Here is a 12,648-nt window from a genome sequence, read left to right as displayed (position 1 = left end):
CGCAACCGAGGTAAGGGTAAAGTCGTGAAGGGGTGATTTTGTGCGGGGACATGCGACTAGATGAACGTCTCTGCCGATAGCCTACTTGTACGTCGACCCATTTTGCGGTAAATAACAAGTTTATAAGGGGCATACAAAATGGCCTGCAGCTAACTGTTTGACTATACTATGATGAATATATCTGGCGACAGTATGGTGACAATATGATAAGAACATCTGGTAAATCTAGTGACAATATCAGGTGACATTATGATAAGAGCGTATTGTAATGCGGGCAGGACAGGAGCGGTTGGAGGTAAATGGGAGAGGCCTTCGTCCTACAGCGGACCTAGGATGATGAAGATGAAGATGATGATGATGGTGACGATGATCCGTTATGACCTGTTATTTTCGGTTCCATACGGGCACCGTTTTCTCGGCGTCGCACTTTTGAAGCAAAATTCCGCTCAAAAGATCCGCTGCAGTGTTTAAAACAGTGGCGTTCTTTTTCAAGAGAGAAAGAGAGAGAGAGAGAGAGAGAGGGGGGGGGGGGGGGGCAAACAGAGCGGTAATATAAAATACGCTCTCAATATACCGGTGACTCGTATCGCAACATAAACATTAGTGGCACTCCAGTAAATGCATTACCCATGTGCACAACCGGGCAACTCGTTCATTCGGTTTCGCTGCAAGATTCAATAAAGATTAGCATCTACGCCCCGTGGTGGCACTCCTCAGTTCGTGTGCTCTAACGCTTAATGAAAGCTGCAGGCGCCGCGATACGATCTCCGCATTCCTGCCGCGGCTTTCATTTCATTCGGGTAATAAATGGGGGCTGTGTGGATTACCTGCTAGCGCGGGCTTTAACTCGTGAGTTCGCGCGATGTCTCTATCGGGATGCTGGGAGGACATTCTTTGTACTAGACCGAGGTGTGCGGGTGAGTAAGTGGTACTTCCGTCTTTGCCCTTGCTGTCGCAATGCCCGTTCATGCGTATATGTGGTCATATACTGTCAAAGATTTATGACCGCACTGCGGAATGGTTGACAATAGAAGAAAGAGATGTCTGAAGGCGTGGGTTCTAACTCAACCGGAAGCTAGAATTCACAATCCGGGTCATCCTTATCCGAGGCGCCCATTCTTCGCGAATCCGCTCATCTGTTCGTAAACGGGAATCAGTTTATCGAAGCAGTGATTAATCAGAGGTATCTGTTTATAATCCGATGCCCGTTGTCGCGCATGGCCACAAGCCATTAAGTCTGAGTGTCGGTATTTTAGAGCTGAAACCTGCTTTTAGGTTGAAATTAGTTTAGAAAGTTGTCTTTGCTTTGCACTGAACTTCCTTGCCAAGAATTTCCTAGCTTGTGCCAATATGAGTATCTTCACCACAAACAAGATTGAAAAGTTTTGGTGAACTACAGAATAGCCATCGTAACCTCGTACTCAAAAAAAAAAGAGAAAGAAAACCTGGGCACAATCACGCGAAGGTGATGCGACGTTCGCTGTCAGTTGAAACCACTACAGCATCATCGGCTGTCACTGCATCAGTGGCGTGGTACTGCACTTGATTTTACCGACGCTCAACGTCGCGTAACGTTTAAACGATTGACGATGCATTGGTCGCCCTTTCAGTGAAGGTAGAACGCAGTTTTAGCTTTCGCGCTTGTCTCAACTTTCTTTATCAGCATGTTTCAGCAAAAAAAATGTTCGGCTTTTCTGAATAAGTTTTTTTTTTTTTCACCCGTGGAGAACATTCGGAAGACCGAGTGAAGAGCGGAATGGTCCACAGTTCAAATATTTGGGTCATTACAAAAATAATCGGTAATAATATATTTAGTCTCACAAATGTTAATTCATTGCGACATTCGAGTATTCTGGCAAAATGCGCTATGAACCTGTGACAAACCTGGAAAACGTTAAAAGAAGACGGCTCACTTCCAGAGCGGTCCGTAACTAACGTTACTTCGTTTCCCGTGCCGGCCGGTGCGATATGAAACGTTGAAATGATATGAAATAGGAAAAATAAGCATTCAAAATTAACCCCCTCATCCTGCTCTTATGGTAACTGTCTCTCTGCATAAACATTTTGCTGCGTCTCAACTTAACACAACGGTAATAATTACAATGTTAAGTTATGATAAATCTCGAGGAAGTACCTCATCAGCGCGAGGGTTTATTTTTATACAAAAATGCATTCTCTGTGTATAGGGCTACGTTATAACATGCCGGGTAGAACTTAGAAACAAACTTTTTTGGGGCGAAGCCCCTTTAGGGGCTCGGGCTGTCGGCGTCTCGTGTCGTCGTCGTCGTTTCATGCAGTCACGGTACTAAAACACCGGGACACTCGTTTTCCAACACCTTGAGCTAGAATGTTTCATCTCCGCGAGCAAAAACGCGCACTAAAAGAACACACCCGGACGCTAGTTTTGCAACGACTCGCGCTAGAAAGCTTCGTGCTTCAAAGACACGAGACTTTGACAGCAAAGCTGTATGCCTCTAAGCCCCCAACGGTTCCATCTCCGTGAGCAAAAACGCCAAGGCGCAAGAATGTACTTATACACTGCATGCTTCGCCCCTCCCTACGTTTCACGTTAGTGAAGATAGCCCGTTTTTTCTTTTTTTTACATGTCTGCCTGTTTCATGAGACCGACACCTGCCTCGCCTTATGAATCGAAACCAGCGCTTTCTTTCGCGTTCTTGCGTACAAGCACGCAGGGGGACGTTTTCACTCGCACCAATCCCCGTCGAGAAGTACAAAAGAAACAAAAGAATAATATGTTAACTATGTAGCTTCGAAATACGATTGCGGACGCCCTTTCGATCGAGCCACCAGGTATTCGCAGCGCATACGTCTCGAAACACGCACACCCAGCGTTGAGTGCGTTCTCATCGCGTATTTTTGTTCTCATTTCGACGCACTCTCCCCAACTTCTCCCGCTCAGATCCATTGAAAGCGCATCGCTCGAAGCACTGTCCTTGTGGGTCGCGCATACGACCGCCCTTACGCGTGGCCCATTTTTACGAAGCCGGGGAAGCCTTGGGCTAACTTTTCTTCCCCTTCGCTCGGAATCGGGCTCTCTTTATTCGACCTGAGTCCGAGGCCACCCCCTCCCTGTTAGCTAGCCGGCCCAGAGGAAAAGTTATACGCCGCGGTGGCCCATGTTTGCGCATAGCGCGAGCGGGCGCGTATGCGCTCAGCCTCGCGCGAGCGCAGCTCGATAGCCGCGCGCGCTGCGATTCCGAAGAAAGTTTTCCCCCTCACGGTGTGCCCCTGTTTGTCTGAAGGCCAACTAAGGCCGATCGTGCGCTGATCTCCAATCCTACTTTTAACCATTAAGTTCACTCGTTCCGGTAGGAAGGACGTGCGCTGTGTGTGGGAGGGTTGTTAAATTTCATTTGAGCGCACATTGGGAAGCAGGAGGAGGCGTGTAGGCTACTTCGTCGAAAAAGAAGTCTTGTTTGCGCTGTATATATATCTATGTTAAAGCAGCCAACTCATTAATGGGGGGGAGTCAGCACAGTCAATGCTATGACTGGCCCAAGACGACCAGGAAGGGAACGTGGCTGGTCGCATCCACAAGAAAATTTCGGAACGAGGGGGTGGGAGGAACGGACAGCGGCGAATAAAAAAAATAATAATAACTCTTAATCTCTTGAGTACGGCCAGAAAATTATTTCTCTATTCCTAGCTATACTTTACCCCTAAGATTGTCACAGGAGTGCGACAAACCGTACACACAACCTTGACTGACGATTTCCTAATTGTCTCTATCGCATGCGCGGCGCTTTCGCGCTTATGGCTACAGTGGCGGAGCGTTTGCGAGAAAGCTGCGGTCGTTTGAGTCTCTAACGGTCCTCAGGTCTCGACAAGAAAGGGCAAATTTATAGTGCCATCCCAGTCCAAAATGACAAGAAAAATTCCCGCAGTTTGTCGTATTTTTGCGTATCGTACTGTCGTCTTGTCGTATTCTTGTGTTGTGATTCTGGCAGCTGGCTACGTTACGATGGCATTATGGCTGTCGTACGACAGGCAGTTCTGTTGTGACTACAGGACCGTTCGACGTTGAAAAAATTGACTTTGTCATTATACGGCATAAATGTGTGTTGTAAAAAGAAATGACTTCGTCGCAACAACAGCGCCTGAAGCTCGTCTAAATAACGTTTATTCACTCACTCACGCATTCGTACGACAGGAATTCTTGTTAGATTTCTGCGGTATCCCTGTTGTCATTTTAGACTGGGATCCGATCCCTTCGGTGCACTCGGTATGTTGGGCTTACGAGTAACAGCAGCGCCATAAAATGACGCCCTGGTACTGCTTCACTGCATCCACGGAACTGAAGTCACTGACCACCTTGCAGCGAGACGTGTAAAGCGCCTAATGTAAGGGGAGGACGACAGGGGCAAGATTCCTTCATCTGTAGTCAGAATATTGCGCTTTACAAGTATAAAATGGAGTACCAGTTAACCTGAAATCCGCTTTAACCACGTAAAAGTCAGCGAAGGCTGCATCGCACATTCATCATAAAATAACTGCAATGATAGGCTCTCTAAACAATATGCATTTAAACATGTGCGTATATACTCGCGCAAGTGGCACTCTCACACACGCACACGTTGAAACTGGACAGTGAAAAGATATTGAAAGTGGCCATAGGGCAGCGTTAGATTTTGTTTGAGGAACAGTTCTGTCTCCACAAAACCACAGGATTTTGTACTTCGGAGGCCATATAATTCTTGAGACCATGGTCCACTATTATAAGTTACGAGGCCTACCATTTCGCCAAAAAAATATTTCCTATAATGACAAAAATGCGCGAGCATAACCGGGATGTCTCTCAAGCGACGCAGATGTGCTAACATTAGTAAATACACGCACGTTCCCCAGGACCAGTGTGGCAGCGCACATCGGTGTTATGCGTTGTACTGTGTGTAGGTGAATATTTGTGTATACCATTTCATTATGGTATTTTTGTGTACTTTGTGTATATATGCATTTTACGTTTACTGCATGACATTCCCATCTTTATAGGTGCGTTTATAAGCTACGGGTATATTCTTACTGCGTTTATAAGTGTAAACATTGTACATAGCTTATTTTTCACTCAGCGGACCGGGGATCTTACAACTGTTGTCATTTCTGATGTGATTTGTATTACTTTGTGGTTTATGAAGGCAATCACTACACTTTTTCATTATTCCAATGTTTGGAGTATACATCTCCTTTTTTGGTTAGGGCTAACCTCTGCAATCTCTCTCTCTCTCTCTCTCTCTCTCTCTCTCTCTCTCTCTCTCTCTCTCTCTCTCTCTCTCTCTCTCTCTCTCTCTCTCTCTCTCTCTCTCTCTCTCTCTCTCTCTCTCTAATTTCTTTAAGCCCCCGTGACAGGGAAGGGCGAAGTGAAGTCCGAGAGGCGGCGATGTGCTTACCGTCGGCGTATGCGGGCGGCAGGTAGCGGACCATGGCCGACCTGACCGCTCCCCAGGACGGGTTCTCGAGGTTGTTGCACATGCCGGTCAGCGTCCGGTAGCGGCTGAGCTCGCACTTGACGGGCCGCAGGAACGTCGGGCAGATGTCCTTCACCAGCGTCTTCGTCGTGTCGATCTGGGGGAGGCCGTACACGATGGCGTGGTACGAGAGCGAGAACCTGCGCAGATGAGGAGGAAGAAGAGCACGGTCAGGGCCATACGGGGCAAGAGGCCAAGAAACTTGAGCGTGCGAGCAAGGGCGACGGTTTTAGTGCTTACCTCTGCTTTGCTTACTTCGATGGCACCCAGATAAAATAGAGCGTGTATCAAATCTTAGTGCGAAACCTTATAGCGAAGCGTTATACTATCTACATGTACAGGTACACACACGTACACACGTACACACGCACACACACATACACACGCACACACACACGTACACACGCACACACACACACACACGCTCGCACGCACACACACACACACACACACACACACACACACACACACACACACACACACACACACACACACACACACACACACACACACAGACGCACACACACGCACATGCACACGCACACGCAGACCCACGCACGCACGCATTTTTTTTCCTCACAGTGTTAGCTGAAACATGCTGCTTACTGTAACCAATTTATTTACTGGAACGTTGCAAGACACTGGCGTATGTTTTAGAATTTTCTTTTCCGTGCATTTACGATTATGGCAGTATTGCAAAATCATTTTAACACCCTGGAAGGTTTGTACCAGCTGCAAGAAAAAAAAGACCGCTTAGCAAAGAAGCATGATTAGAAACAACAGCGCAAATGAACTATATAATGTTCATGCTTAATCACAGCGCGAAAAACGCGCTGTGATTAAGTATGAAAACGTACCAACTCGCCCAACTTGCAACTGAACTATATAATGGGCTGAACTAAGAATAACAAAAAAAAAAAAGGTTGCAGCACCTTTCTACGCCATCTCTCAAAATTTTATCAATGTCGCTTATTTTAATGCCATGCTTCCAGCGTTGCTTTTTAGCGCGATTTGTTTAACAGTGGTATTCTAGCTTTTTCTTGAATGTCTACAGCTCTCGCCAGATTTATTCTATGCAAGGGGGTGTGAATAGGGAATTAATATAAAGAGAGTTTTATTATGGGAAACCAAAGTATAGTATCGTATGTTCCCGTAACTGAAGAACAAATCAGGTAAAGCAGCATTATAGCTAAAGATACTCGGTAAATATAAACGTAAGCTCATTAGATGACCTCTGTTTTTCTTGAGCAAACAAAAGTGATCACCCCTGCAAAAATAAGGATACATAGTCAAATACCAGCGTATGAACGTAAATAAAAAAAAGATTGACAATAATTTATTCGGGCTACCGCATTTGCAAGCCTCAAGTTAAGCCGAAAGAGTTAAAAATCGGCAGAAGACGTTGGGCGTGTGCCATGCACCCGCATTTTTTATCCGCCTGTGTCGAACTCGACAGCGAAAGCTTATCTCGCGAATATCGGCTGCGTGCGCACGCGGGTACAAATCATGCGAGGTTGGTGCCGCCGGAAACATTAAGGTCGTCCGTCTTGGAGGTCGGCCGGGATATTGATTGGGATCGCTTAGGCTTAGCGAGGTTGGCGCGGTGCGTAATGCGGTGAAGTTATGTCGGAAGAATTTGCGGATAAAGCTGGAATGAATTCCCTTCTCTGAACAAACAAACAAAAAAGCTTATTCGCTTCAATCACGGGGCGTAACTCGAATGCGCGTGATGAACGTATACTTCCCGCATCACATGTTGAGTGTTTGACGGTTGAGCTTTCTAATGTGTATATTTTCCCGCACGCAAGCGCAAAAACTGGCCAGAAGAAATGATCAGCCCGGAGGTTTCTACGCAAGCCGAAACAGGTTTTAACGGCCTCTGTGAAAGTGCGTTCTCCGTGTCGTTCACGATTTCGAGCTGAACTCGCGCGACGCCTTCGTATTTCACCTTTGACGAGGTCGCGTAGCAATGCAAATTGTTAACTTGTTTACTGCTCTGAGCTTCGATGGGGAATGTGAAAGATATGCGCTGAGAAGCGAAGCACAAATTAATACAATTTATAAAATTGGGAGCGTTGGTTGAATAAGCAGCGGCGACTCTTACGCAGCTAGTCGATGAGCGCCTAATTCCATCGCGTAGAACAGCGGCTACAATGACGCCTTGACGCCTGCTTGTTACTGCCATGTTGTTCTATTGTAGATATAGACTAGCAATCAAAACAATGAGCGGAATGCCGCAATAATATACATTCTTCATGTCTCGTGATCTTCTTCTGCATATTTCAACGACTATAATAACAGCTGTTTGATTTTTTTCCTCGCACCGCGATTGCTATGTGACACGCTGACGGCTGTTCGACCACTTCTGTGAACACTATCTGACACTTTCCCAATAACTTTTGTTAAGTCACGAGCGGGTAATCTTCGTTTTCGTGTGATTTGTCACGTATTTTTATTAATCGACTGTCTGTCTCTCCTTATACACTTCGAGTGTTAAAGCTTCTTCGCCCACGAGTAATTAAAGAGCAGTTAAATGAAACCGATACCTGTTGAACTAACTGTCAATGGCGTGAGCTACATGCATGGGAATGCTTCAAAAGGTAAAGTGACCGAGTCACCTAACGATACGGTATAGTCGGGCTGCGATAGATTACGTATCCGCGACTCTTGATTAACACACCGTATCACGCCGTCTAAAGTAAAGCCCTTTTCTACCATGACCCGATCAACATCTAGAATGTGGTAGCATGAATACTGGTCTAACTCTAATCTATAGTCAACGCAACCGCATATAGTTTATAACGTATAGTATATAGCCTAGAGACTATAGAATACATCGTATGGTCAGTACAATAGTCTATACTCACTTCTGTGCGAGTATCCTGGAGGCGTCAAGGATGATCTCCGAGGGCACGGTGACGTGTTCGGGCGTGGGCGTGTCTGAGGACAGCTCGTAGATCTCGTTGGGCACGCTCTCGCCGAACTTGGTCTTGGCCTCCAGCAGCGCCTGGTTCACGTCCTCGTACGTGATGCACTGCTGGCCCTCGGTCAGCGTCACCGCCTTCAGCCTGCGGGGAGGAACACTCCAGTGTCAAAGTAGTTCTCGTTACAGAAGACGAGGAAAGAATCAGGGAAACTGGCATCGGAAAGTATGCTTAAACGTGTTTCGTTGTCCAGCGTTGGCTGGAACTTGTCTAGATTAATGAAGCCAAACAGAAAGCAAGAACAGAATTAGTAGAGAAATTAGCTGTTGCCCTTTTGTCCTTTTTTGGGTCATCTGTTCTCTTTCTTGGTGTTTTTATTCTTCAAAAAATCGCGTAATGTGCCTGCCAGTGAACGAAACTTTAATGCCGCAATATACAATTACTGCCACGACACGACAGTTGTAACGCACTATATTTTAGAAATTTAAGATGGATAGTTGTGTTATTATACAAATACGTCACAATAAAACAAAACAATCACCTCGACTCATTTAGATATTGTCAATTTAGATATTTAGATCATTTAGATATTGTCAACCTACGTGGAACGCAAATGATTTAAATGATTTCTCATATCATTGTTTTGTAAATTACGGGGGTGGCTCACTGGCTAAGGCGCTATGTCTGAAGCTCAGAAATTGTTATCTATCCATATCGTGGGTTACCTATACGTTACACATCCATTTGTAATCCGTGAACATAAAAACAACAAAAACGAGGAGAATCTTCAACCACCCAACATAGAAGTAACCATGTAAATCCGAGTTGTTTTTTGGTCATATATATGTATGAAAATGTGACGTCAAAATTAAATGTATGAATTACGCCGCTCGGAAACAGAACTATACGTAACGCAGCCTACTTGTGCCCCTTTTTTCATCGCAGACCGAGCACGCCCGAAATTCTACCATTCCAGTGCACTCCCGTCGCAATGAAAGCAGCAATGGACACATTGCTGGATCGCTTACGCTATTTTTGCCTGCACTTTTTGTGGCTGAGGGTTGTATGGGGGAGAGGGAGGGGGGAGGCACCATTTGCAAGGACGGTAAAGCGTGAGTCAGAGGGGATATATGCGGAACAATGCCGCGGTAAGTTACGAAGCATAAGGAAATTTCCGGGAAAGACGCACAGCGGTTGGGTTACGCGATGTCGGAAATGCTGTGGCTCGAAGCGTGCACGTCCGTCACTTTGTGTGATATTTCTGATTGATTGAGGGTTTTAACGCGCCGACGCAACTCAGGCGATGAGGCGCGCCATAGTTGAGGGCTCCGGATTAATTTTGACCACCTGGGGATCTTTATCGTGCGCCGAAATCTCGTACACACGGGCGTTTTTGCTTTCCGCCTCCATCAGAAAAGCGGCCGCCGCGGCCGGGAAACGAACCCGCGACCTCGTGCTCAGCAGCGCAACGCCTTAGCCACTGAGCCACCGCGGCGGGTGTGTGATATTTCTCGTTGATGCTCCTACGAGACGTGAGTAATACAAAATTACAGCTTTCAGCGCTGAAGGGACGAATACTGGGGTACCACAGAGGAGAGCCACAGGCAATATAGGCTAGTTCGTTATTGAACATGCGGCAAACGGCTCTTGTTGTAGGTTTTGTATGTAACCCCTGTCAGAAATATGGCCGTCCCATCAGTCGTGTTGAATTGTAAAGGTGGGAAGAAAAGAAAAAAAAAGCTCTATTATGATACAAACGGAACGGATTGCTGTTTGTATTTTTTTGCACGCATTTTACTTGGTCGTCAAGTTTGACCTGCATCAAAATGCTTACACGACGCGAGAGAATTTGCTACCGTCCGTACAGACCCATAGCCAGTAACCAAGTTACTTCGAATAAATAACCGTTCTTTTCAAAGATAGTGCACGAGATTACGGACAGTCCAAACCGGCGCACGCTGCTGAGCAAGCCTAGTTCATCGCCCGGCGCAGTTGTGTGTCGGTAGTGTCGTGTCAGTCTTCGGGTTACACAAAACGCGAACAGCTCATGATGGACGAAACTTTGTCTCAATGCACCACGTTACATTACTTTTTTTTTTCATATGGTTTGCGTTTCGTACCAGTCGACCGTAATTCATCGCTGGCAAGAATGAATGAAAAAAAAATTGATGGTGTCAGATGAATGGCTACTGAGTAGGTGAATTGGCTTCAAACGCGAGGAATTTTTTCGGCTTGGGAGATTGTCATTGCATTTCCAGAAACCTCAGATAAAGATTCGTGGATCCACATATAAGAAATCATGTAGTGCGAGTATTGGGAGCATGCTTTTCCATAACGCTAAAGTTTGTTTCACCGCCATAATACTCTTTGTGCTGTTGTGCACCCTTTACAGGGAGACTGGTGATGGCTTGGCGAAAGAAGCTGGAGTCTCACAGCTAGCCAGATGTAGCTATGTGAGTGACGTAGTCAAATATAACAGAAAGGAAAGAAAGGCGGTGGGGCTAGAAGTTAAGACTAAACATGCACCCCTTAATAGCTCCGCGACCTTCCTGGTTTTCGCGGGGTAACGCGTGGTTCATGACCGCAATAGGTCTCGAGCCCGTCCATTCGCTCGCTTTACATGCGTTGTTTTGCCAGTCGGCTGGGTTTCGCCGTAGGGCCAATTCTCATTCGTGCACAGGTCACCGCATTACTGATGTAAGCACGGTAATCGTGAGGCAACAGTTTTCCGCTTCAGTAACCAAAAATGCCGGCTCGAGGAAAAAGAACGATCTCATTACTGGCAATATTGCATGGCGTAACAAGCGTATTTTCTGTCTACAGCGCAGTCGTATATAGCCACCCTCCGGTAGTAGTCGATGTTCATCCGTGTACGCGTCGCGTCGACACACACATAAAAAATAATCTCAAGTTTCCCGCGAATGTTCTGTAGCTGTCAATCTAATGTATCTCGGAAAAAAATCACTCCGAAATTGGCTACACGCTAAGGCGACCTTATCATTACGGCGAGTTTGATTTACTTGTCATAATTAGTGATTCGCAGTGAATTTGTGTACGTTACAGAACTAATGTTTGCTGTCAAGACATGGCCCTCTACGGAGGGGGTAGGGTTACACAAAATGCCTGTAACTCTAGTTATATCGAGACTATCCCAAAATAAATGATATGATAGTTGGGCACTAAGGCGACTCTAAGAATAAGCCGGGTTTCACCTATGTTTTGTAGTTGTGTAGTTCACAGCGAAGTCGTAAATACGGTGGAAGTATCTTCTCCTGTCAACACGGAAGGAAAACGGGCAGTCCCACGTTTGTCCGTTAGAACAACTCTACTCTTCGAAGGACAGTTTGACATCAACCTGAATGCAGCCATACGGCTACAAAGGAAAGCTATACAGCTTCCTCAGAAACTTCGTTGTTGAAGAAAAATTCATCCTGGTCCAGGATTCGAACCCGGGACCACCGCTTAACCAGAGCAGTCGCTCTACCAACTGAGCTAACCAGGACAGTCATTTGTAGCATGAGAACAAATTGATCAGCAACTCGGAGTAATGGACGGGTGTTAATCGACCAGATTCAGGTGGATGTCAAACTTTTTTTCACAGAATCTTACTCCACCTTGGGTATTTCCCCTAAATCTGGTCGATTAACTCTACTCTTTGCAAGTTTAATTCAGCTAAATAGCTGGGAAGTATGCTCACTCGCAAATTACAAACGTGTTTTGTTTCATGCATTTTTTGGAATGTACTCCGGTGAACGCGTATTGTCGATCGAGCTTCTCTGCTTGCCTTTTTTCACAAAGTGGAAGGGCCGATGAGTTTTTGCTTCTTCTACGTATCTCATTTTGCTAATCAAAATTGTTCTTGTATAACTTCGCGGCGTTGTGTATGCTCGGGCTCGGCTTTGCGCGGTATTTTATGAGAAAGTTCTCACTTTTCATTCAACGAAAACAGGAAAAAAAAACGTGATTGCGTTTTCTCAATTATCGAAACTCTATTGTTATCTTAGTTTTTGCGAGCGAGCCATTTCCTCACTCGCTTGAGAGACGTGTGTATTTTTAGACGGAATCAGAATGCACGCTTTGGTGTGCGGCGCATGGGGCTCTACTCTAAAGTTGTTTCAAAAAATCGCCATTTCTTCGTTTGCTGCTTAAGGAGTTTTTAAGCTACGACTTGTACGAGGTTTTCGACGCACCTCCCGTGAATATGTCTGGTCTTGCTACTGCTCTCAGTATTTGACCTAATT

At 45.8% G+C, this 12,648-nt stretch overlaps 1 protein-coding gene across 2 annotated transcripts in view; it reads right to left on the bottom strand.

Moving 5' to 3' along the window:
- Cysu (peroxidase homolog) overlaps positions 1 to 12,648 on the bottom strand; it is a 210,983-nt gene that overhangs the window by 54,696 nt on the left and 143,639 nt on the right. For both annotated transcript variants that reach the window (XM_077703910.1, XM_077703911.1), the window contains exons 3-4: positions 8,351 to 8,551; positions 5,406 to 5,623 (exon numbers count right to left, since the gene is read on the bottom strand). In XM_077703910.1, coding sequence (XP_077560036.1) covers positions 5,406 to 5,623; positions 8,351 to 8,551 — 419 coding nt within the window. The remainder of the gene's footprint in view (positions 1 to 5,405; positions 5,624 to 8,350; positions 8,552 to 12,648) is intronic.

This window comes from Haemaphysalis longicornis, unplaced genomic scaffold (genome assembly GCF_048455015.1).
Source record: "Haemaphysalis longicornis isolate Haplotype H1 unplaced genomic scaffold, Haemaphysalis longicornis Haplotype H1 scaffold_3, whole genome shotgun sequence".
Classification (NCBI taxonomy): domain Eukaryota; kingdom Metazoa; phylum Arthropoda; class Arachnida; order Ixodida; family Ixodidae; genus Haemaphysalis; species Haemaphysalis longicornis.
The sequence above is the reverse complement of the archived record's forward strand: the minus strand, read 5'-3'. Positions and strand labels throughout refer to the sequence as shown.